Source organism: Dama dama, chromosome 29, assembly GCF_033118175.1.
Source record: "Dama dama isolate Ldn47 chromosome 29, ASM3311817v1, whole genome shotgun sequence".
In the NCBI taxonomy this organism is placed as follows: Eukaryota; Metazoa; Chordata; class Mammalia; order Artiodactyla; family Cervidae; genus Dama; species Dama dama.
In genome coordinates, this window is record NC_083709.1 from 32,088,214 (window position 1) to 32,113,825 (window position 25,612).

At 42.0% G+C, this 25,612-nt stretch overlaps 2 protein-coding genes and 1 pseudogene across 2 annotated transcripts; all 3 read left to right on the forward strand.

The window, feature by feature from the left end:
* Positions 1-3,928: 3,928 nt before the first annotated feature.
* LOC133048747 (interferon omega-1-like) lies at positions 3,929-7,013 on the forward strand (annotated as a pseudogene).
* A 6,066-nt stretch (positions 7,014-13,079) lies between these two features.
* LOC133048621 (interferon alpha-1-like) lies at positions 13,080-13,649 on the forward strand. The gene has a single exon (XM_061132368.1). It carries the CDS (start codon positions 13,080-13,082, stop codon positions 13,647-13,649), a length of 570 nt encoding a protein of 189 aa, XP_060988351.1.
* Positions 13,650-19,083: 5,434 nt separating this feature from the next.
* On the forward strand, positions 19,084-19,671 carry LOC133048522 (interferon omega-1-like). The gene has a single exon (XM_061132219.1). It carries the CDS (start codon positions 19,084-19,086, stop codon positions 19,669-19,671), a length of 588 nt encoding a protein of 195 aa, XP_060988202.1.
* Positions 19,672-25,612: the final 5,941 nt, after the last annotated feature.

Sequence of the window (25,612 nt, forward strand, 5' to 3'; positions counted from 1 at the left end):
AATCTACCTAGAAACTGACACTCTCAGAGATCTCTAATTTGTAGGTTAAATACATGTTAGTTTCTCAGTTGAGTATGACTCGTTTGCAACTCCGTGGACTGTACACTTTTCACACTGTTCATGGGGTTCTCAAGGCAAGAATACTGAAGTGGTTTGCCATTCCCCTCTTCAGTGGACCACATTTGTCACTTACGACCAACCTAGAGAGCATATTAAAAAGCAGAGGCGTTACTTTGCCAACAAAGTTCTATCTAGTCAAGGTATGGTTTTCCCAGTGGTCACGTATGGATGTGAGAGTTGGAATATGAAGAAAGCTGAGTGCCGAAGAATGATGCTTTGAACTGTGGTGTTAAAGAAGACTCTTGAGAGTCCCTTGGACTGCAAGGAGATCCAATCAGTCCATCCTAAAAGAAATCAGTCCTGAATATTCATTGGAAAGACTGATGTTGAAGCTGAAACTCCAATACTTTGACCACCTGATGCAAAGACCTGACTCCTTGGAAAAGACCCTAAAGCTGGGCAAGATTGAAAGCATGAGGAGAAGGGGACAACCGAGGATGAGATGGCTGGATGGATTCACTGACTCAATGGACATGAGTTTGAGTAAACTCCAGAAGTTGGTGATGGAGAGAGAGGTCTGGTGTGCTGCGGTCCATGGGGTCACAAAGTCAGACACAACTGAGCTACTGACTGAACTGTACTCTACCCACCAGGTTCCTCGGTCCATGGAATTCTCCAGGCAAGAATACTGGACTGGGTTGTCATTTCCTTCTTCTGTATGTTAAGTAAGTTTTGGGTTTTTTTCTTTCTTCCGTCAACACTTTGGGGACATTTTTGGGGGCAAGACTACATGGATAATTTTTGGACATATCTGGCTGTCTTTGTGGGGGCTTCCCAGGTAGCACTGGTGCTAAAGAACCCACCTGCCACTGCAGGAGACATAAGAGACCTGGGTTTGATCCCTGGGTTGGGAAGATCCCCTGGAGGAGGAAATGGCAACCCACTCCAGTGTTATTGCAGGGAGAATCCCATGGACAGGAGAGCCTGTCCATTGGGTCCCAAAGAGTCAGACGTGATAGAAGCGACTTAGCATGCACTCATGCCTGTCTTTGTGACTGTTTAACATCCTTCAAATATTATGATTTTTCCACCGTTTGACTGAGCTCTTTTTATATTTAACTTACACTTTGCCATTTTGTCAGCAGAAAAGTCACTTACCCTTCTTCACTTTCATGATGTTCAGATATACAGATTTTATTTTTGCCCACAAACAACTATCGTTTTTCTGGGAAAGTTGAAATGAGAAGCAAAATACCTCAAGTCTTGAAAATTAAAGAAATGAGGTGAAACCCCTCTTCCATTCTTTTATTTCCCTTTGTATTAACCCTACGATGAAATGGAACATAATCCAGGAGGATAGAGACAAACTTTGACCAGCAAATGACTATGTAAAATATAAGTTCCTAAATCTTTTATTGTTATTTAAATTTAAAATGAAACACCATACATAAGTAAAGAAACAAGGTTATTTCTCTCTGACACAGCCTGGCCTCATGGCTCTGCATTCTGAGCTCGAGACAGAGATGGATAGACAAGTCAGCCCAAAAGAAGGATGTACTGCATGAACAACTAAAGGTCACTGATTTCTGTGATATAAGCTTCTAGTAATATATAACAGCACCACTGAATTTCCTATACCCAACTCAGAAATTCTGAGCAAAACAAACGTTCAACAGATTAAGTAAAAGATTTGAACATTAAAAGCAGTAGTGGCAAAATAAAAGTTACTACTAAAGTTGTAACAGTTGCAAATGGATAATGCCGCTGCCTACATACAAAAACAGACTTTAGCTCTCAGCATCTTAGGGTTGCTGACCCTTAATACCCCGGGACACAGGTTAGAAGAGGAGGTCATCACTGAGAACTCCGGTCCTTCACAGAAAGACTCCAGGGAAAGGGGGGGGGGGGGTCCTAGAAGATCAATGATTTTGCAAACAAAGAGACAACCCCCCCGCCCCCCACAGTGGAATTCTGAAGTCCTCAGGATGTACTAAGCCTGCCCTCACGAGTGAATACCAGAGAGTTTGGGCTGAGGACACTGTCATTCCAGAGGAAAAGTGCTGTTAGAGGTGAAAACTACCTTGTGAGTGAGGCAATGTTGGAAATACAATTAATTATCTTGGTTTAGAATTTTCAAACTTAAGTGCACCAGAAAGATCCTGGATTCCTGGTGGGGGTATTGGCACAGCCTGTAGAGGACTATAGATCTACTGTAAAAAAAACGGTGGAAAGAAACGGTAATGTCTATCATTCCTGACTGTGGACTTCAAGAAAAAAGTCACAACCTAAAAGTTGAGAGCTATGTTTTATTTGGTGGAAATTCAGGAGATAGTATTTCAAGTCACCCTGAGAGAAGTGCTCCAAGGAGGTTGGGGGAGGAGCCAGGTTATATAGAAGTTTGCAAGTACGGGCAGGTAGTCTGAACCTCAAAGGATTTTTGTGAAGTAGAGAAAACCAGATATCTCAAGTTAAGGAATTTAGCACTTTGCTATGTATGGGAAGATGCAAGAGTATGGGCTCACTGAAATCATTCTTTTCAAGCATCTCAGCTATCCTGGGGCCATGTGCCTTGCATTTTTTCACATCCTGAATTCCCTTGGGCTCACCTTAGGGAGTGGCTGCAATCTGATAGCTGTCAAACCAGGGCTATATTCTTCCTTCCTGAGCAGCCTGGAGGGCTGGAAACTCTGATGACTGTGTTATCCTGGTTTACTGATATGGTACCAAATACTCCATTCCTCATGACCTGCGGTCCCAGTGAAATGTAACCTCAGGAACTTGAATGAATGTTCTCAAAAGAGCAGAAACAACTGATTAGCTCATGCACTAATAATTACAAGCCTCTGCTCTGATTAAAACAGAAAACAAAACATGGAAACCTATAGGGTCTGAGGGACTCTGACCTCCTATGTATAAGGTAAGGAGAGAAAAAATGCAGTTCAGAGTCAAGGAAAAATTTTGTTCCTGACACAAAGAAAATGAATCTTTATATGTATATTAAAATGTGTACATAAGTATGTACATGTCTATAAGTCTTTATATCCTTGCATTACATCAGCCTTTAATTAGTTTCTCATTAATTTGATGTCCACTTAGAGTGACAAATCCAAAATTTATTGGGAAAACAAAGCACTTATTGTTAAAACTATAAGTATAGATTGATTACATTTTCTGGGTCAAATAGAAAATGTCTAAATGAAAACACAAAATGGATGTGAGAGAGAAAATTTCTGACAATGAGTACTGTCTTCCCTATTTAAAGCTTTGCTTTAGACTTATTATTCCTTCTGAATAATAACTGCACTTGCATCCTTTCCACTTTGACTCAGTAGTAACACAGAACACAGCCACACATAAAGGGATTTCAGAGAACACAACTGTTGCCAACCAATAGCCTGGGGTGTGTCTATTTGGGTAGAATTCAGATCTATTAAAGTAGCCAGTTGTAATTCAGGAATTAACCAGGATGTGTATGTGCATGTGTGTGTGTGTGTGTTTGCTCAGAGAGTGGGGAAGGGCTTCAATTTAACCTAGATCTATCAAATCTCTGCCTCAGGTTACAGTCTTCATCTTTAGATTGCTTCTCTCCAACTGACAGATGAGAGGGCTGTCTAATTCGTATGTTAAATAAGTTTTGTTCCTTTTCTTCTTTCTTCATCACTGTGGGGCCTATTCTGGGGACTAGACAACATGGACAATTTTTTGAGTCATCTGGCTGTCTTTGTGGGGGCTTCTAGGGTGGCATTAGTGGTAAAGAACCTGCCTGCCAATGGAAGGAGACATAAGAGACCAGGGCTCCATCCTGGGTTGGGAAGATCCTTTGGAGGAGGAAATGGCAACCCACTCCAGCATTCTTGCCTGGAGAATCATGCGGGTAAAGGAGCGTGTCCTTAGGATCGCTGAGAGTTGGACACGCCTGAAGCGACTTAACATGCATATATGGCTGTCTTTGTGACTGTTTAAGGTATTTCAAATATTATAATTTCTTCCATTGTTTGAGTGCACTTTTTTAGAATAACTTGCACTTTGCCATTTTGTCAGGAGAAAAGACACTTCTCTTTTTTCATTTTTATGATGTTCAAAATTACATTTGTTTTATTTTTGTCCACAAACAACTATGAAGATTTGCTTTCCAGGAAAGCTGAAATGAAAAACAAAAAACCCGAAGTCTTGGAAATGAGAGAAAATAAGGTGAAGCCCCTCTGCCATTCTTTTACTTCCTTTTGTATTTACCCTAAAATGAAACGGAAAGTAAAGCAAAGGGAGAGAGACAAACTTCAGTCGGTATTTCACTATGAAAAAATAAGTTCCTAAGTTTTCTTTGTTGTTGTTATTTATATTTAAAAGAAAACATCATGGGTAAGTAAAGAGACAAGGCTCTTTCTCCCTGACAGAGCTTGGGCCTCACTGCTCTGCATTCCGAGCGGGAGACAGAAATGGAGCGACAGGTCAGCCCAACAGAAGGATGTAGACTGAATGAACAACTGAGGGTCACCGACTTCTGTGACATAGCTTTTACTAATACATAACACCATCACGGAATTCCCTATGGCCAACTCAGAAATTCTGAGCAAAATAAATGTTCAACACTTTAAGTAAAAGAGTTGAGCGACAAAAGCTGTAGTGGAAAAATAAAAATTGTCTACCAAAGGTGTAACAATTGCAGTTGGATAATGCCTCCACCTACTTAGCTCTCCACACTTTAGCTGTCAGCATCTGAGGGCTGCTGACCCTTGATACCTGGGGCCACAGGTGAGGAGAGCAGGAGGTCATCACTTAGAACTCTGGTCCTTCACAGAAACACTCCAGGGAGAGTGTGGGGATTCTGGAAGATGGAATGGTTTTGCAAACGAAAGAGACAAGCCCCTCCACAGTAGAATTCTGAAGTTCTCAGGATGGGGTAAGCCTGCCCTCACAAGTGAGCCCCAGAGAGTTTGGGTTGAGGACACTCTCTAATTTCTGAGAAAAAGTGCCACTAGAGGTGATAACTATCTTGTGAGTGAGGTGGTGCTGGAAACATAATTATGTTGGAATTAGAATCTTCACACCTACATGCACCAGAAAAGAATCAGGATTCCTGGTGGGGATATTGGTACAACCTGTAGATGAATATAGATCTACCATTAAAAAAAATTGGTGGAAAGAAACAGTGATATATTATTCTCATAATATATTAGATATATATATATAATATATATCTCATAATATATTTTCATAATATATATTATTCCTGAGTGTCAGCTTAAAGAAACAGTCACAACCTAAAAGTTGAGTTATGTTTTATTTGATGGGAATTCAGGAGAAAGTCACCCTGAGAGAACTGCTCCAAGGAGATGAGGGGAGTAGTCAGGTTATATAGAAGTTTGCTAGAAAGGGCAGGTAGTCTGAACATCAAAAGTAATTTTATGAATTAAAGAAAACCAGCTATCTCAAGGTAAGGAATTTAGCATTTTTCTATGTCTAGGTAGAGGCAGGCTCAGACTGGGTTCACTCAGATCATTCCTTTCATGCATCTCAGCTATCTTGGGGCCATGCATCTTGCATTTTTTCATATCTTGAGTTCCCTTGGGCTCACCTTAGGGAGTGGCTAGAATCTGACAGCTCTTAGACCACAGGTATATATCTCCTTCTTGAGCACCCTGGAGGGCTGGAAACTCTAATGACTGTGTCATCCTGGTTTACTGATATGACAGGAAACACTCCATTCCTCATGACATTGTGGTCCCAGTGAAACGTAACCTCAGGAACCTGAATGAATGTCCTCAAAAGAACAGAAACACCTGAGTAGCTCATGCACTAATACTTACAAGCCTCTGCTCTGATTAAAACAGAAAATAAATAAAGAAAGAAAGAAACCTATAGGGCCTGAGGGACACTGACTTCCTATGTATAAGGTAAAGAGAAAAAATGTAGTTCAGAATCAGGGAAAAATTTTGGTCCTGACACAAAGAAAAGGAATGTTCATATATATCTTAAAATATGTACATAAGTATGTAAATGTCTATAAGTTTTATATGCCTATATAACTTCAGCCTTTAAATAGTTTCTCATGTGATATCCATTTGGATTGACAAATCCAAAGTTTATTGGGAAAATTAAAATTCTATTGTAAAAATTAAAAGTACAGATTGATTACATTTTCTAGGTCAAGTAGATTATCTCTGTATGAAAACACAAAGTGGAAGTGGGAGAGAAATTTTCAGACAGTGAGTACTGTCTTCCCTATTTAAAAGCCTGGCTTAGAAAGCATGGCATCAGAGAACCTACCTCAAGGTTCCACCAGACACCATCTCCGCCAGCCCAGCAGCAGCCTCATCTTCCCCAAGGCCTTCGTGCTGTCTACTGATGGCCCTGGTGCTGGTCAGCTACGGCCCTGGAGGATCCCTGGGCTGTGACCTGTCTCAGAACCACATGCTGGTTGGCAGGAAAAACTTCAGGCTCCTGGGCCAAATGAGGAGGCTGTCCCCTCGCTTCTGTCTGTCCTTCTGGGCCAAATGAGGAGACTCTCCCCTCGCTTCTGTCTGCAGGACAGAAAAGACTTTGCTTTCCCCTAGGAGATGGTGGAGGGCAGCCAGCTCCAGGAGGCCCAGGCCTTCTCTGTGCTCCACGAGATGCTCCAGCAGAGCTTCAACCTCTTCCACACAGAGCGCTCCTCTGCTGCCTGGGACACCACCCTCCTGGAGCAGCTCCGCACGGGACTCCATCAGCAGCTGGACGACCTGGATGCCTGCCTGGGGCAGGTGATGGGAGAGGAAGACTCTGCCCTGGGAAGGATGGGCCCCACACTGGCCGTGAAGAGGTACTTCCAGGGCATCCATGTCTACCTGCAAGAGAAGGGATACAGCGCCTGTGCCTGGGAAATCGTCAGACTGGAAATCATGAGAGCCTTGTCTTCATCAACCAGCTTGCAAGAAAGGTTAAGAGTGATGGATGGAGACCAGAAGTCACCTTGAGATGACTCTAGTGCCTAAGATGCCACATCACCCTTGTACACTCACCTGTGTTCATTTCATTAGACTCATTTCTGCTTTAGCCATCAAATTTATTGATATACTTCAGCCAATATTTTGTCAGTAGTAATAAGGAAGTAGATATAAAATCATTCATCTGCAGGGGCATCAGTCCATAAGTGATGCCTGCCCTGAAGTTATGTATTATTTATTTATGTTTCCTTCTTGCATCTATCATATTTATAATATTCAGAAATTATTAATAAAATTACATTTCATCTGTACATATTAAAATTTCTAAAACATGTTTACCATTTCATGTTATTAAATTTGCACTTTGTTCTATTTATTCAATTCTTATCAAAGAAAATTTGAGTTTCTTTACTCAAAAATTAAAATCCAAACACTCATTGTAAAAATTTTATTAAAGAATGGGTGGTAACACTTATTTATTCATTCATTCCTTTCAGATTATACATATAAATTGAGTACCCTAGTGACCGACTGTGTAATTGCCACCAAGAAATACAAGTGAATAAAGCAAATGCAGTCCCTATTGCATTGAAACTCTCAGTCTTACAAAGAGGACATTACAACGGTATTACTGTTTATTTCATTTCAATTATATTAAAGACTGCAAAGAGAAGTGAAGGAAAAGAATGTTCTCACACTGAAAGTTTTAGGTACAAATGATGCTGGAAAGGAAAAATAATATTATATATTCTTTCTAAGTTGCCTGGAAGACATATAATATTCAGAGTCATTGGCAGTTGGAAATTTTTTTTAAGTGGCGAAGAGGAGGTATTAGTTTTAAATTGTTTACTGTGTGTCTGGTAATGAGGGCATGGGGATGGATGTGGTCACTTATAAATAGAATGGACAATGAGAAGAGGACCTAAACCTAATCCTTCATACCCTCAGTACTAAGGGCCAGGCAGAGGAGAGTCTGCAACAGGCACTGAGGCAGGGGGCAGTGCAGTGAGAAGGACATAAGGATGATCAGGGGAGAGACTACTGAAGGGAAGGAGTGTGTTTCAAAGACGCAGTGGTGTCTGCAGGGTGGGTGAGGGCTGAACTGTCCCAGCGAACCTGACATATATGCCACTGGTGACCTTAGCAGGATCTGGTTTAGTAGAATTAACAGGGCAGAAACCAGACGGGAGTAGGTTGAAAAGGAAACACAAGAATGAGAATTAGGGACACTGTATAGAAAATTAAATTTTGTTTGTGAAGTGGAGCAGTGAAACAAGACGGCACATTGAGGAGATTATGGGTTAATACACCTGTGTACATTTCTCCCATGTTTTCTAAGGATAATTTTCAAAGGATGGATGAATTGCCAGAAAACATTTTAAATGTATGACTTATTTCATTTAACTAATTGCTTATTTAGATACTTGAATTGACACATTGTTTTTTGGCTAAAAATTAATTTAGCATTGTTCTAATTAATCACTTTGTGTGAATTTCAACAGTAACCTATTTGCTTGCTAATTTAAGTTCTTTGCTCAGTCAAGTTTACAACCAAGCTTCATTTTATCTGCTACTTCCTTTACTTTAGTAAATTGGTAAATTACATTATTTATCATTTTATAATCTCTAATCATTGACATATACATTTTCTCTATGTTATAGCCACATTCTTTTGATGGATATGTGTTTTTCATTTCTCCTGTGTACACAGAGCTAGGCAGTCTCTTGTATATTTTGCCAAGCGCTGTTTAGGACGTAGAATCAAGCCTCTCCCTAGTCACATTCATTCCTCTTTTGAATTGGTATGTATTTGGTGTCCTTTCTTGTTCATCTGTTTTTACATTAAATTCAGTATTTTATTAGCATTTTTTTTCCTTTTTTGATCTATGATATGAGAATCTAAATTGCTTTCTGTTCAAGTGCCAGGCAAGTTTCCTAAAATATTTTATTGAAATATCATTTCTTTCCTCATTAAAAAGAGGTATATCTTTTGCATAAATCTTTAGCTAACTAATTAACATCTAATTAATTCTGATAATATGGCAATTTTTGAGATTTTTTTTTTTGCTTTATTAATATGGTTACTGAACTTTACTCATTGCTACACTATTTTACTACAGCTACTTTAAAACTCATTTAATGTTTCTGACTGAGGAAGTCAAAGTCAAATATTCCTTTCTGTTTTTAAATATTATGGCTTGCATTATTTCCTGATTAGTTTTAGAATTGTTCTAAGGTTAAGGACATTGGCTTAATGAGAATCACAAACATCTGTGGATACCCAAACGGCTAATTGAGTGCTGAAAGCTGAGTGCCAGAAGAAAGCTGAGCGCCAAAGAATCGATGCTTTTGAACTGTGATGTTGGAGAAGGTTCTTGAGAGTCCCTTGGACTGCAAGAAGATCCAACCAGTCCATACTAAAGGAAATCAGTCCTGAATATTCATTGGAAGGACTGATGCTGGAGCTGAAACTCCAATACTTTGGCCACCTGATGTGAAGAACTGACTCATTTGAAAAGACCCTAATGCTGGGGAAGATTGAAGGCAGGAGGAGAAGAGAACAACAGAGGATGAGCTGGTTGGATGGCATCACCGACTCAATGGACATGAGTTTGAGTAAGCTCTGGGAGTTGGTGATGGACAGGGAAACCTGGCGTCCATGGGGTCACAAAGAGTCAGGACATGACTGACCGACTGAACTGAACTGAAATGGCTAGTTATAACAAAGAAGAGACATTCAATAAAAGTGAAAGAAAGAAATGGAATCAAAGAATCTTTCTCCCAAAACCTAAGGCTAAGAACTTTTATTAAGTAATATACGAGAAAGTTATAATATTAGCCAGAAAAAAAAAGAACAGAGAGCAAGAGAGTTTAGTGATCCCATAAATTCAAATTTAAGAAATGATGGCAGAAATTCAGTCTTAGATTTAAAAGAGTCATACATACCTCACAAATGACCCACCCATTTGGCTGGTTGGTATGCACATATATATACATATATTTCTCTTTTTTAAATTTAAATTTTAAATTCTATTTAATGTGAAAAACTTCTCCCAGTTAGTTTAGTACTGTCACCTTGCCCTAAAACCTCTGTTTAATGGTCAGATGTTATTAACTCATAGGTTCCAAATTATTGGAGAAGCCAGAAGCTGGGTTGTTAAAGCAGAACTAGGGGTGACTGAGCTGCTGCCTGTGCTGAGCTGCCAGCCAGCTGTGCACAGGTCCTGCCCGGGCTCAGGACTTCAGCAGCTCAAGACACACGTGGTCAAACGCGGAAAGGATGAAGGAAGACAGGGTCGCAGCTAGGGTGACCATGAGCTTTTGTGGGGGATCACGGGGCACTGTCAGGGAGAGGCAGTTGGCTGCAGGTGTGAGATTAGGAACATGGACACAACTCAACCCTCCCCATATGCCATGCCCCCTTCTGCAGAGACCAAGATGCTCCTGAAATCCTGCAACACATGGAAATGCAGTAAATACAGGCAGGTGCAACACCAACACAGCCCACAAGTCTACACAAAAACAGCCCCCAATTTTGCCTGAGTTGTGAGGTGTCACACATCATATTAAAGACAGGAGGCACATCTTAAAGTTTCTCCAACAAAAAAACAAGTGCTTTGCATCTGTAATTTCTGGAAAACAGGCCTGGCTGATGTCTGGGATCCAGGGATGCTGGGCAGTTTCAGGAAAGCCCACACACTGCTGTCTTTCCTGAGATGTCTCCACAGCATCTTCAATACAGAGGGCCCAGGATGTTTGGGATGAGACCTTCTTGGAGAAATTCCACATTGGACATCATTAGTAGCTGGAACAGCTGGAGATGTGTTTGAGACAAGAGAGCAATTTAGAAGAGAATTTGCTAGAAGTGAGGATTTAAAACTGGTTGTGAAGATCTACTTTCAAGGAATGAAGGATACAGGCCTCCATTTTTAAGAAATTAATGCAGTGGAAATCAACAGATACTTCATCTTCATTAACAAACTTGTAAAATTAAGGGGAAAAAAAGAAAGGAACTAAGCTTTCACAAAACAGTGGCAAAATGATTCTTACAAAGTTCAGGTTTTCATGCATTTTAGAAAAATGCATGAAGAAGAGATTTGGAGAAGCACTGAGATTGAGTTTATGGAATATAAACAAACTGTATACAGGATCAGTGGTACAACCTAAGGTGACTAGATGGTTCACTGGAGGACTTTCTCTCCAACATTTGCTTGATCTCAAAGTCATATGGTGAGAAGTGGCCTTTATGTACTAATGAGCAAACATTGTCTGTCTCGTGCATGTTTTTTTTTTTTTTTTTTTCCCAGTGGGTTTTGTCATACATTGATATGAATCAGCCATGGATTTACATGTATTCCCAATCCCGATCCCCCCTCCCACCTCCCTCTCCACCCGATTCCTCTGGGTCTTCCCAGTGCACCAGGCCGGAGCACTTGTCTCATGCATCCCACCTGGGCTGGTGATCTGTTTCACCATAGATAGTATACATGCTGTTCTTTTGAAATATCCCACCCTCACATTCTCCCACAGAGTTCAAAAGTCTGTTCTGTATTTCTGTGCCTCTTTTTCTGTTTTGCATATGGGGTTATCGTTACCATCTTTCTAAATTCCATATATATGTGTTAGTATGCTGTAATGTTCTTTATCTTTCTGGCTTACTTCACTCTGTATAAGGGGCTCCAGTTTCATCCATCTCATTAGGACTGGTTCAAATGAATTCTTTTTAACGGCTGAGTAATATTCCATGGTGTATATGTACCACAGCTTCCTTATCCATTCATCTGCTGATGGACATCTAGGTTGCTTCCATGTCCTGGCTATTATAAACAGTGCTGCGATGAACATTGGGGTGCACGTGTCTCTTTCAGATCTGGTTTCCTCAGTGTGTATGCCCAGAAGTGGGGTTGCTGGGTCATATGGCAGTTCTATTTCCAGTTTTTTAAGAAATCTCCACACTGTTTTCCATGGCGGCTGTACTAGTTTGCATTCCCACCAACAGTGTAAGAGGGTTCCCTTTTCTCCACACCCTCTCCAGCATTTATTGCTTGTAGACTTTTGGATAGCAGCCATCCTGACTGGCGTGTAATGGTACCTCATTGTGGTTTTGATTTGCATTTCTCTGATAATGAGTGATGTGGAGCATCTTTTCATGTGTTTGTTAGCCATCTGTATGTCTTCTTTGGAGAAATGTCTGTTTTCGTGCATGTTGTTTATGTTTGAATCTCAATGTGATTTGGGCTACAGAAATTAAATAAACGTGGAAAATTATATTTGTAAATAAAATAAAAAAATATTATATTTTCTTACATAATACTACTACAGTTGTTCAACATATCCAAGTATTAGAGAGAAAAAATGTTGATAATATCCAGATGAATATCTAGCTGGCACTAAAACTAAAAATTACTTTCTGATATGAAAAAAATTCAATGATAAATACTTAAATATTAAAGAAATATTTTTAAGTTATTCAATGATTTGAGCAACTTTGAATGACTTTTAAGTATGCCTATACCTTGGTATTATTATAAAGTTATTTATGTAAATTTTATTTCAATATGTAATTGGATACATACCCACTTATATAAGTAAATATATGACATTAAAAGTCACTCTGAAAACTTAGTTAATAAAGTTAAAATAAAATTCATTAGCTTTCACACTTAAATTATAGCTTAAAATTTTATGTAATTCTTAATTCTACACTGAATACAAAGAGTAATATTTACACTTTCTTTTTCTATATACAGAGAAAAGATACCTGTAGAGTACATAAATACATACACAGTATATCTGTGTTATCAAAATTTCACAGTGCGGGGCAACTAAGAAAAAATATCTAAAAAGGCTCTGTGGGCAAAAGAAAGAAGGGCAACATGAAAAAAAAACAAAAAAGATTGAGAAGTGCTGCCCTAACACACTGGAGAGTGCAAATTGAAAAGCAAAAACAAGAGTAGAAAGAGGGAACTTTCAGAAAATGGAAACCATGGGCTCCTATTGCAGACACAGGCCTGAAGGAAGGTCTTCAGCGAACCTAGAGAGCAGGTTCACAGAATCACCCACCTCCCCAGGCCAGCAGCATCTGCAAGGTCCCCGATGGCCCCAGCCTGGTCCTTACTCCTGGCCCTGCTGCTGCTCAGCGGCAACTCCATCTGCTCTCTGGGCTGCCACCTGCCTCACACCCACAGCCTGGCCAACAGGAGGGTCCTGACGCTCCTGCGACAACTGAGGAGGGTCTCCCCTTCCTCCTGCCTGCAGGACAGGAATGACTTCGCGTTCCCCCAGGAGGCGCTGGGTGGCAGCCAGCTGCAGAGGGCTCAAGCCATCTCTGTGCTCCACGAGGTGACCCAGCACACCTTCCAGCTCTTCAGCACTGAGGGCTCGGCCGCTGCGTGGGACCAGAGCCTCCTGGACAAGCTCCGCACTGCACTGGATCAGCGGCTCACTGACCTGCAAGCCTGTCTGAGGCAGGAGCAGGGGCTGCAAGGGGCTCCCCTGCTCAAGGGGGACTCCAGCCTGGCTCTGAGGAAATACTTCCACAGAGTCACTCTCTATCTGCAAGAGAAGGGACACAGCCCTTGTGCCTGGGAGGTTGTCAGAGCAGAAGTCATGAGAGCCTTCTCTTCCTCAACAAACTTGCAGGAGAGATTCCGGAGGAAGGACTGACACACACCTGGTTCAACACGGAAATGATTCTCACAGACCAACAAGACCACATGCCTCCTGCGCGGCGGCGTCAAGGGCTCTTATTTCTATTGTCATTGAGCCCTGAAATGAATCAATTTGTCAAATGTTTTCTGAAACATTAAGTAACATCATATTCTACTCTATAGACACTGGTTCCTCACAGATGCGGAAGCTGATCTATCTACATATTTAACTACCTGTACATTTATTTATTTTAATATTTATTTAACTATTTATAAATATTTACATTATTTTGTTGATATAATATTATGTAAGTATACTTATGGGAAAATGGATATTTTGTATTTAGTCAGCTTATGAGTTTTCTTCCTTTATTAAATTCTTACTGTGAAAAACGTCCTTTGTTTTTTTTGTTAAAACAGAAACACCAATCCTGAATGACAACTTGATTAAAAAATGCATTTTACAATTCCTTGAGCCCTCTTTAGGATTTGGACTTTAGACGTAAAAATATTCTAGATCTAGCTATGTTGTTTGTTGCTCTGAGGACCTTGAAGGGAACATAACTACTCCAATACTTTTTATAACTCTGATTTTTTTCAAAAAAAGTAACCTAAAACTAACGATCTAAAAAAAAAAAAATTTCTTTCTTCAGAATTTGATGAATTCTTGGGAAGGGTTTTCTGCCTCTTGTTGGTTCTGGTATTCTGTCCCTGGAAAAAGTTGTAAAGATGCTTGAAGACGTGGTATTCAGTTGGCGAGAGGTCAGGTGAATATCTTATCCTCACACTCAAATATCACAATCATTCACTTCCTCCCAGTGTAGAAATCCCTATTTCTCTCCTCATTCACTCTGCATGAAGGTGTCCTCTCCATTCAGACAGCTGTGTCCTTCTCCATTACGGTTTCTGGGTGTCAATTTCCTCTTAAGACTGCAAACCACCAACTAAACGCAGAACCTGAGAGAAAGTTCTAGATCTGTCAGAGACTCTCCTATGACTTCACCTGCTCTGCCTGCCAAGCACTGCAGGTCCAGACTGTCCAGGCTCCCAGAGAAACACAGTACATAGAGGGAACCCCGCCCCCCAGTGAACAATGGTGGAGACTCCAGGGGCTCCTCTGGGCGTCTACCTGGGCTCTCGCCCTTGCTGATTGCACTAGGAGGAACTCACCTCGTTCAGGAATCTCAGTTGCTCAAAAAGCCCAAAGCACCGGAAACTTGGAGTTGAAAGTCAGCAGCAGCTTGAGAACTTGGAAGGAGAACAAAGATGTTTAATTGTTCGCTGGAGCAGCAGCGGGTCCTCAGGACACGGAACAACACAGATGAAACACACTGAGGCAAGTGTTTCTCCACAACACTCCTTTTCAGAGAATGAGAAGACTGAAGTGGATGCTGAGGGCACGGAGACAGAGCACGAATGCCTGGCCTCTAGCTGTGTCCCCAGCACGGGTGAGGTTCACACCACAGCAGCCTGCAGAGTCCTGGAAGGCACGAGGGTCACTCCCTCATGCAGATTGCTTCTTCCCTAGGACCCAGCAAGTTATCACAGAGCAGGGCAAGAGTTGCCTGGGGACAGTGCAATCCAAGGAAGTTCTTAAATTCCATCATGGTGTCTTTGCATCTTTGAGAGACAAAATCAAACAAGACTGAATAGAAGGAACACAGGCAGGACTTTTAATACATTTAGCAACAGTGGGACAGAGCTTTCTTCGCAGGACATATGTTAGTAACGTGCACACTGGAAGAATACAATTTCTCAAAGAAACAAAGATCTTTGTGGAAATTCATGTATTTAATGTAGGCAATCTTCAGGACATTGATGGATCAATCATCTTTCTCTTCTTTCCAGTTGGGACATATAGCAGTCAGTAGCTATATGTAAAGTCACAGGGATTTTTAAAATAATTTTATTTATTTATTCATTATTCTCTGTGCTGGGTCTTCATTGCCGCACGGCCTTTTCTCTAGTTGTGGCAAAGCTGGGTCCTCTCTAGTTGGGGTGCACAGGCTCCTCACTCTGGTAGCTTCTCTAGTTGGGGAGCACAGGCTCTCGTGCACTTGGCTTTGGCACTGGTGGTCCGGGGTCTAGAGCCCAGGCTCAGTAGTTGCGGCACCCGGGCTCAGCTGGTCTGCAGCCCGTGGCTTCCTCTAGGACCACATGTGGTCCGATTGGCAGGTGGACTACCTACCACTGAGCCCCCATGGAAGCCCCTCAGAGAACATGTAAAGTACATTGAGAGGTTTGGAAACCTTCTTGAGGATTAGGGTGCTAAACAAGTAAAAAACATGCTGATATTACTGCTAAAAATATCATTTCATTGACAAATTATTTTCTAAATAACCTTTTCATGTCAATTCTATAGTATTACTTAATAATGTTTGATAGGTTGAGCTAGAAATTTTTAAAAAAAGATAACTCTACAAGACTTTGGGGCTTATTTCACAATTCAAGCCAGTCTCTCCCTGCTAAGGAAAACATTTTTCACTGTTTCTGTCTAGGAAGCACACGTGTTCCTCCATCTTGGTCTCACACAGGCCTCCTCAACACCCACATCTTGACCAGAATTTGGAAAATAGAGTAGAGGTTCCTCAGTGGACTCCATCAGGAGACAGCAGGATGAGCCGTCTGGACTGGAGGTGAGAAATGCAGGTGAGAACAGCGGGTTACCTGAGGAGGTCTCCTGGAAGGGGTCCTTGTCAACCAAAAATAAAACAAACAAACCCCAGAAACCCCAAAACATGACTCCCAAGAGTTCATTTTATTGGGAGGACTTGCTGAGGACTACAAGCTGGAGGACAGCCTCTCCTCAGCTCTGAGAAACTGCCCCACTGATGTAGGGAAGGTCAGTATGCATGTGATTGTGGTGAAGGGGTGACGTGCAGATAAACTCACATCTTGGGAGAAAGTGGCTGAGAATCAGGAGGAACAGATGTCTCTCTGAAAGATTTCAGAGCATTTCTACCCATGAGATGTTGTAAAAATTTGGTAAATAAATTTCCTCTGGAAATTATCTAACTCTGCTGACCTGCTGTGTCAGTTTCCCCAGAGCACAGAGTGCCTCGTTCCTGATCTCCATCCTGAACTCCTATCAGGGCGTGTTGGAGGTCAGGGACTGCAGTGGGTAGTGACTTCATTCTGCAGAACCTGATCCTGAAAGATGTTTTCATTGTCATTCTGAAGGAGGAACATCAGAGCTCATGTGGCGAGAAACTGTTGGATGCTTTTTCTTTGTTCTTAAGCTCACAAGAAAGGTCAAGAGGTTAAATACATAGAAAGTAGGGCTCACCTCTCATAGGGTTAATATAACTATTTTACTATATTTCATTAAAGAAACCACTCATAAAAAATTAGACTTCCTTCTGCGAGGTTTGTGTGATCAGACTTCCACAAATGGGGGTTGAAATCAGGTCATAGCAGTGAAAGTGCTGGATCCTAACCACTAGACAATAGCAAACTCCTGCTTTTCTTTTAGCTGGCAGAACAATCTATTCCCTTCCAACTACTTAATAGTGATTTTTATCTATTTATGATTAGATCTTAGTTCTGCTGACTTCAGACCACACCCTCTGGCCCTACAAAACAATAGATAGTGACCCTTTGGCATTTGAAATGGGTCAAGGGGTCTTTGGGGCTTTGCTGCTGGCTCAGATGGTAAAGTGTCTGCCTGCAATGCAGAAGACCCAGGTTCGATCCCTGGGTCGGGACGATCCCCTGGAGAAGGAAATGGCAATCCACTCCAGCACTCTTGCCTGGAAAATCCCATGGACAGAGGAGCCTGATAGGCTACAGTCCATAGTATTGCAAAGAGTCGGACATGACTGAGCGACTTCATTCAAGGGGTCTTTGTCATCTCATTCTCATCCTATCACTTATTTCATTGGCTCCTTAATGTCATGTTCATTTGCACTCTTCTTTTTTTTTTTTCAGTGGGATCGTTCAGATATATCAAAGCCCCCAAGGTTTGTTCTTGATCTTTGCTATGATTGGAATAGTTCATTTGTCTAGATTTATATTTTTCTCCAGGAGTATAAGTAACTGTGACCCTAAGAGTTAACGAGAGGATTCAGTTAAAATTCTAAAGAACTTGAAAAGCGGCTAGTCCATTAGTAGCAGGAAATAAAATTCAGGTATCGTTTTTAATATCATCATTACTATTACCTAGATTAAGATCAAGATGTTTTGGAATCATTTAATTCCATTTCTATCCAGTTTTTTTTCAAAGCAACTTCTCATTGCATGAGTGGATTTATTGCCTAGACAGATGCTCAGCAAGGCTGGTCTCCAAGACACTGCCAGAGAGGGTTAGTATTTCAGCAATTGGCATTCTAGTTGTCCATCTCTTGTTAGGTGGTGGATTTGATTTCTTCCTTCTCTCTTGAAACTAATCCTACATGGATTAATTGAAAGAAAAATGAAGTAGCTGATCTTGCAAAGTAAAGGACAGTCGCTTGACCCGGGACTTAACCTTCGTTGAGCTTGTGTCAGAAGCAGCAATGTCCCAGCCTTTCTGCTGTTCACACTGGCCTCATGCTTCCCATCTGCCACAGCCTCATCCCCAACTGTGCTGCACTGAAGTTTGCTAACTCAGAATACATCATTGTGTCGGGGAAAACCACTTCCCTTCGTTCATGTTTAGACGTTCAGACTTAGATTAGTTTGCTTTTGGCCACAAAACAACTGTTTTACTTTCCAGGAAATTTACTTTGCAGGAAAGTGGCAAAGGGAAACAACAACAAAAAAACTAAAGTCTTAAAAATGATAGAGAGACAGCCCCTCTGCCTTCTTTACTTCGCTTTATTGTTCTTACCTCAGCTTGAATTAGAACCGGGGCAGGGGCAGCAAGACGAATCCTGACCAACAAGTCCCTAAATGACTGCAGAAACTCTAAGTGAAAAACTACACTCAAGTAAAGGAAAGAATGCTATTTCCCCCTGATCGAGTGGGCTGGCTCCCAGCATCTGAATTCTCAGAGGGAAGAATACACAGAGGAACAGCAATGCCCAGTGGAATCAACTGCCCGAATGAATGACTGAAATTCACTAGACTGTGTGACATAAACTTCCAGTGAGAGACAACACCATCACTAAATCTCCTTCATCCAGCTCAGAAACTCTGAGGAAAAAAGTGTTGAACAGCTTAAGCAAGAGTGCTTAATAATAAAAACATTCTCATTTTATTGACGAATATCCATTTGACGGGTACATTTGAACCTATTGGAAAATAGATAAAATTAATAGTTTAAATCGATGACATTTTCTTTGATCATACTGTGAATACATAAATGAAAATCAAAAAAGGAAGTAAAAGTGTATAGAAATGACTAGAAAATGAAAACTACCATGTTCCCTATTTAATGGCCTTGCTTAGAAAGCATGGCATCAGAGAACCTACCTCAAGGTTCCACCAGACACCATCGCAGTCAGGCCAGCAGCAGCAGCCTCATCCTCGCCATGGCCTTCGTGCTCTCTCTACTGATGGCCCTGGTGCTGGTCAGCTACGGCCCAGGAGGATCCCTGGGCTGTGACCTGTCTCAGAACCACGCGCTGGTTGGCAGGAAGACCCTCAGGCTCCTGGGCCAAATGAGGAGACTCTCCCCTCGCTTCTGTCTGCAGGACAGAATGGACTTCACTTTCCCCCAGGAGATGGTGGAGGGCGGCCAGCTGCAGGAGGCCCAGGCCATCTCTGTGCTCCACGAGATGCTCCAGCAGAGCTTCAACCTCTTCCACACAGAGCGCTCCTCTGCTGCCTGGGACACCACCCTCCTGGAGCAGCTCCGCACGGGACTCCATCAGCAGCTGGACGACCTGGATGCCTGCCTGGGGCAGGTGATGGGAGAGGAAGACTCTGCCCTGGGAAGGACGGGCCCCACGCTGGCCGTGAAGAGGTACTTCCAGGGCATCCATGTCTACCTGCAAGAGAAGGAATACAGCGCCTGTGCCTGGGAAATCGTCAGACTGGAAATCATGAGAGCCTTCTCTTCATCAACCAGCTTGCAAGAAAGGTTAAGAGTGATGGATGGAGACCAGAACTCACCTTGACATGACTCTCACTGACTAAGATGCCACATCCGCCTTGCACGCTCACCTGTGTTCATTTCAGAAGACTCTGATTTCTGCTTTAGCCACAGTGTTTCTTGAATTCAATCAATAGTACTGTCTAGTAGCAATAAGCAAGTAGATATAAAAAGTATTCAGCTGCATGGGAATCAGTCCATAAGTCATGACTGCCCTGATGTTATTTGTCTTTATTTATGTATTTATTTTATTTATTCTTTTATCTGATCATATTTACATTTTCATATAAAAATGGTTGTCTACATTGTAATGAAATTTAGAAAATATGTTCATTTCCTTAATATTGTAATTTCTTTTATTTATTAAATTCTTATGAACGTAAATTTGTTTTTTCATTCTGAAAACCTACATACTTATTTTGTCTATTGTTTCATGATGAAAACCTAAATACTTCTTTCGTCTATACCTCTTGTGGAATAGCATTTGTCCATTTATACTACAGAATAGTCCTACCACTTTTCAGGAAATGATTCTCAAAAGATGGAATTCCTGGAATTCCCTGGCAGTGCAGTGGTTAGGACTCCGTGCTTCCACTGTGAGAAGCTCAGGTACCATGGATACCTGGTCAGGGAACTAAGATTCTGCAAGCTGTGGAGTGCAGCCCCGCCTCCATCCCCCAAAGAAAACAGGTAGAAAGGAGTCTCTGAAACTGTGGTAAATGATTAGTCCTGAAGTCACAAGTATAACTAGTTTATACCCAGTCAGCAAAGAAAGGTTGGTGTCAGTATGTGGGGGGAGGACTCCTCCCCTCCAGGGAAGTTGCCAACATGAGGTGCCGAGAGGCTGATCCTGACACCTGTTACTCTCCCTCCCACCTCCTCCTCAGCCCTGCTTTACTGGACAATCCACTCCCTTACACAATATCTTCACTGCCTCCAACACAGAACCTGTGTTCTGTGATGCTTTCTAGCTTCAACGTTTCTCTCAGTGGAAATCACTGGAATATAGCACAAGTGAAGGGAGAGTTCTCCAAGTTTCAAAACCTTGGAATTGCAGCTCTGCTATTTCACAGCAGGGTGACCCTGAAAAATATCACAAACACCAAGGAGAAGGACATGGCAATCAACTCCAGTATTCTTTCTTGAAAATCCCATGGACAGAGGAGCTTCGTGGGCTACAGTCCATGGGTCACAAGAGTCAGTCACGACTGAACCAACTTAGCATGCACGCAGGCATGCATGCTGTCTTGATCTTCTTCTCAAGTATGGGGAAAATAACAGTAGTTTTTCAGAGGACTACTGTTTGGATCAATGAGTCCATATTCCAAGAAGGATAAAAGTGTGCCTGGCAGAAATAATCAGGACAGTGAGAGTCCAGAGTAGCTGCCCACGGGGACGAGACAGGACAGCTGGCCTGAGGCAGTGACTGAAAGGCAACACTAGAAAGACGCTAGGTCTTCGGTAAAAATATTTAACTTGGGTGCTAGTTTCACAGTATATTTAGTGTGTGAACTCTCCTGTGCTCAATGTTCCATCAAAACTTCAGTCTCTAAGTGCTGGCAGTGTCACCCCCGAGAGTCAGTCCTTCTCAGAAAATATGCCTTTAGAGGAGAGACTGCTAGAAGTGTATGCAGGTGTCTTATACGCAAGTGAGAGTCTTTCTCTGAACAAGGGGCCATGAAGTCAATTTGATTGGTCAAAATACATAAACCTTGCACATGCATATTGCCAACTGTTCACGAGAATAATGGCTACATTAATCTATATTCAAGACCATTTAAGTCCTTCTATGTGCTCACACATTGACCAAAACGGGATCTTATCATCCTTTTTAGGTTTTGCCAATCTGACTGGTGACACAGAGCATCTAGAAGCAACCATTAATTTTCCTTTTCCTAATTGATGGTGGTTGTCATCAGTCATACTCCAGCCTTCTGGTCCACCTCTTGCAATTGGTTCGGGAGAACTCTGAAAGAAAAACAATCTGCAGGCAAAGGAGAAATGTGCTGGAAGGAACTGGAGCCCCAGCATCACAGTGTAGAGTTGAGAAGAGCTGTGGAGTTGAGACTTTAGTTTTAAGACCAGTACGCTAGAATAGGTGACAGCCTTTCCCCATCATATTCATGGGAAATGCAGGTTTCTTCTGTGAATTTCTGATCCATACACAATGCACCCATTGCTCTTCCATTGTCACTTGACTCATGTAAAGAAGTTCATTATTCATTTCTGTGCAAACTCCGTGATCTCCAGCTAGAAGACACACAGATTTCAAGGTCCTCCACTGGATCCCAGGCTCCACACTCACACTGCCCTCCTGCCATCTGGCTGGTATCCAGTCTGAGTTTCACTTGTGACAAAGCCACTTGTGGTTTCCCTGTGTTCAAGGCTCAGAACTGTTTTCCATTCAAACTCATAAAGTAGGCCATGACCTACTCTAATTATCAGGGCTTTAAAAATATGTCTTGATGCTGAGATCTTCCAAAGATGCATGCTGGAATCATATACCCAACTGCCTATTTCACAGTTGGTACCTACTGAGCACACATGATGCTGAAATCAAAAGCATTTAGATTGCAGGTTTCTAAGCAACTTATCCACATGACCTGACGTTTTGAAAAAGTTGATGAAATTCTCCAATGAAAAACTGACTACACAAAAACGTGAATGTTTAATAGATAACCGTTGGTTCAAAGAAATGAGAAGAAAAAAGGATTTTATAAATTGAGATTGGTTATGTAAGGTAGTTACTGGGTCATAAGTTTGTCAAATTGCCAACATCTGCTGGATCATCGAAAAAGCAAGAGAGTTCCAGAGAAACATCTATTTCTGCTTTATTGACTGTGCCAAAGCCTTTGACTGTGTGGATCACAATAAACTGTGGAAAATTCTGAAAGAGATGGGAATACCAGACCACCTGACCTGCCTCCTGAGAAATCTGTATGCAGGTCAGGAAGCAACAGTTAGAAGTGGACCTGGAACAACAGACTGGTTCCAAATAGAAAAGGAGTAAGTCAAGGCTATATACTCTCACTGCTTATTTAACTTATATGCAGAGTACATCCTAAGAAATGCTGGGCTGGATGAAGCACAAGCTGGAATCCAGATTGCTGGGAGATATATCCAGCAGATCTAACCTCGGATATGCAGATGATACCACCCTTGTGGCAGAAAGTGAAGAAGAACTAAAGAGCCTCTGCATGAAAGTGAAAGAGGAGAGTGAAAAAGTTGGCTTAAAACTCAACATTCAGAAAACAAAGATCATGGCATCCAGTCCCATCACTTCATGGCAAATAGATGGAGAAACAGTGGAAACAGTGTCAGACTTTATTTTTGGGGCTCCAAAATCACTGCAGACGGTGAGTGCAGCCATGAAATTAAAAGATGCTTACTCCTTGGATGAAAAGTTATGACCAACCTAGACAGCATATTAAGAAGCAGAGACATTCCTTTGCCAACGAAGGTCCATCTAGTCAAGGCTATGCTTTTTCCAGTGGTCATGTATGCATGCGAGAGTTGGACTACAAGGAAAGCTGAGCGCCAAAGAATTGATGCTTTTGAACTGTGTTGTTGGAGAAGACTCTCAAGATTCTCTTGGACTGCAAGGAGATCCAATCAGTCCATCCTAAAGGAAATCAGTCCTGAATATTCCCTGGAAGGACTGATGCTGAAGCTGAAAGCACAATACTTTGGCCACCTGATACGAAGAACTGACTCATTTGAAAAGACCCTGATGCTGGGAAAGATGAAAGGCAGGAGGAGAAGGATACGACAGAGCATGAGATGGTTGGATGGCATCACTGACTCAATGGGCATGAGTTTGAGTAAACTCTGGGAGCTGGTGATAGACAGGGAGGCCTGGTTTGCCGCAGTCCATGGGGTCGCAAAGAGTCAGACGGGACTGAGCAACTGAACTGGACTGAACTGAAGTTTGTCAAATATGGCATTTGCTCAGTTGAAGAGAGAGAAGATATATACAAAGTAGCAATTTGCAAAGATTACTGATGATTTTGCTTCCCTTAAATGCAGGAACTGAAAAGTACTGTTGTGGCATAAGGAAAATATTTCAACTTGATGGGACTTTAAGACATACATTTTAAAAGAGTTTTCAAACAACAGTACAGCAGAAATTAACCTTTTATATTCACATTTATATTAATATTGAATGAAATAATTTTCTCTTTTCCCTGGGGCTCCTTTAATTTTCAATCTTGTCCCCAGGTCTTCCCACTGGAGGGTCCCAATATCCAGTAGATTTCTGTCCGGACTGGAGATGCCTTTCCCATTATCCCCGAATTAGTCCTTTCCCTCAGAAACAGTCCTAAATCTGAAAACATACCACAACATGCTCTGATTTCCAGCCATCAATCGCAGCATAAACGGTCACCGGTGTAAATCGCTCTGGGTAAAATCTTCTCCCAGGAAGGGGAGGGTGGATACAAGGGCAGGTGCAGACATCAAAGGCTCTGACAGAAGCAGCGGCAAAGCTGCCCTGGGCAGTCGGGCCCGAAAAAGAACTTTCCTCTCTGCTCGCGCGGCCCCAGGCGCTCCCTGGGCTCCGGCGGCTCCCTCCGAGGGCGACCCCCGAGTTCTCCCCGTGGATCCGCCGCCCGAGTTGGCCGCTCTGTACCTGGAGGCGGGTCCAGCTGGGTTTGCGGCGCCGGTCTGTCAGTTCCTGAGAGATCGGGCGCCCCCTCGCGGCCGTTGGGGCGCAGCGAAAGGAGCTTGGAGGGCGGCTTAGCTCAGGGCAGGACCTGAGCTGTTTCCCTGAGGCCCAGGGCAAGTGCTGACTTTCTGGACTCCTGGTTTCCCTGCTGATGGCCAAGGGGATGCTCTGCTCCATCCCTCACAATTCACCCGTTAGCATGCGTCGTCTTGTATTCTTCCAGTCGTTTCCCTCATTCATGTAATTTGGTAGCATTAAGTATGCTTTACCTATATCCACAAGTACCGTCAGCTTGGGGTTTTCTATACAGGATTCACTGAAATGTTTCTAATCCAATCTCATGCAGGGGGTCATAACTCTCAAGGATCTTGTCCATCACGTATCTCAATTTTATGGTGAGGATCACTTAACAATCTATATGAGTCATCTTGCAGTTAAATATGATTGTTTTATAATTATTAGTTTTGTCAATCACATTTAGACTCTCAGTAATAACTACCACTTGAACATTTAATTTTGTTTACTGTACAAAATAATCAGGATACTTTGTAAATCGCTCAGCTTATCTAGAATTTGGAGATAGAAGTTAACTAATGGAAATAAGAGATTTGTAACATCGAGATATGAAACAACAGAGGAACATCTTGTGTTAGAAGTAAAGTAGGGAAATAAGTGAGAGTTAGTACATGCAGTGTGCTCAGGTGTTTATGATGTGGATAGGGAGTTTGGAACCTGACATATTAGGTTTTGAAATCCAGATGTGCGAATTCATTCTTAGATTATTTTCTTCAAATAAAGTCTTAGCAGGGGCTCTTGGGAAGGAGAATATTAACTCAGTTTCAACTATGTCGGAGGGACTAAGTGAGTCCCTTACAGAGGCTAAGTAATTTGGAGTTGTTGTCACTGTCATTTTTGATGAACACTGAGAGTCTGTGGGATTTGTCTGGCGGAAGTGTCAGTTGCTCAGTCATGTCCAACTCTTTGCAACCCCATGAACTGTAGCTCATCAGGCTCCTCTGCCCATGGAATTCTCCAAGCAAGAATCCTGCAGTGGGTTACCATTTCCTTCTCCAGCGGATCTTCCCGACTCAGGGATTGAACCTTGGTCTCCTGCATTGAAGGCAGATTCTTTACCATCTGAGCCACCAGGGAAGCCTGGTAGGTCCTTGGTAATTAGGGTCACAGTAGTCTTGGAACATTTAATTAGTAATCAATTTGGGATGGATGTGCCATAAAAAGTGAGGGCAGCATCAAGGAATGTGTTCTTTCTCCTCAAATAAATACCAAGAATGAAATATATCCT

Coding starts and splice junctions, on each gene's coding strand:
- LOC133048621 (XM_061132368.1), top strand. CDS start 13,080: ATGGCCCCAGCCTGGTCCTTACTCCTGGCCCTGCTGCTGCTCAGCGGC.
- LOC133048522 (XM_061132219.1), top strand. CDS start 19,084: ATGGCCTTCGTGCTCTCTCTACTGATGGCCCTGGTGCTGGTCAGCTAC.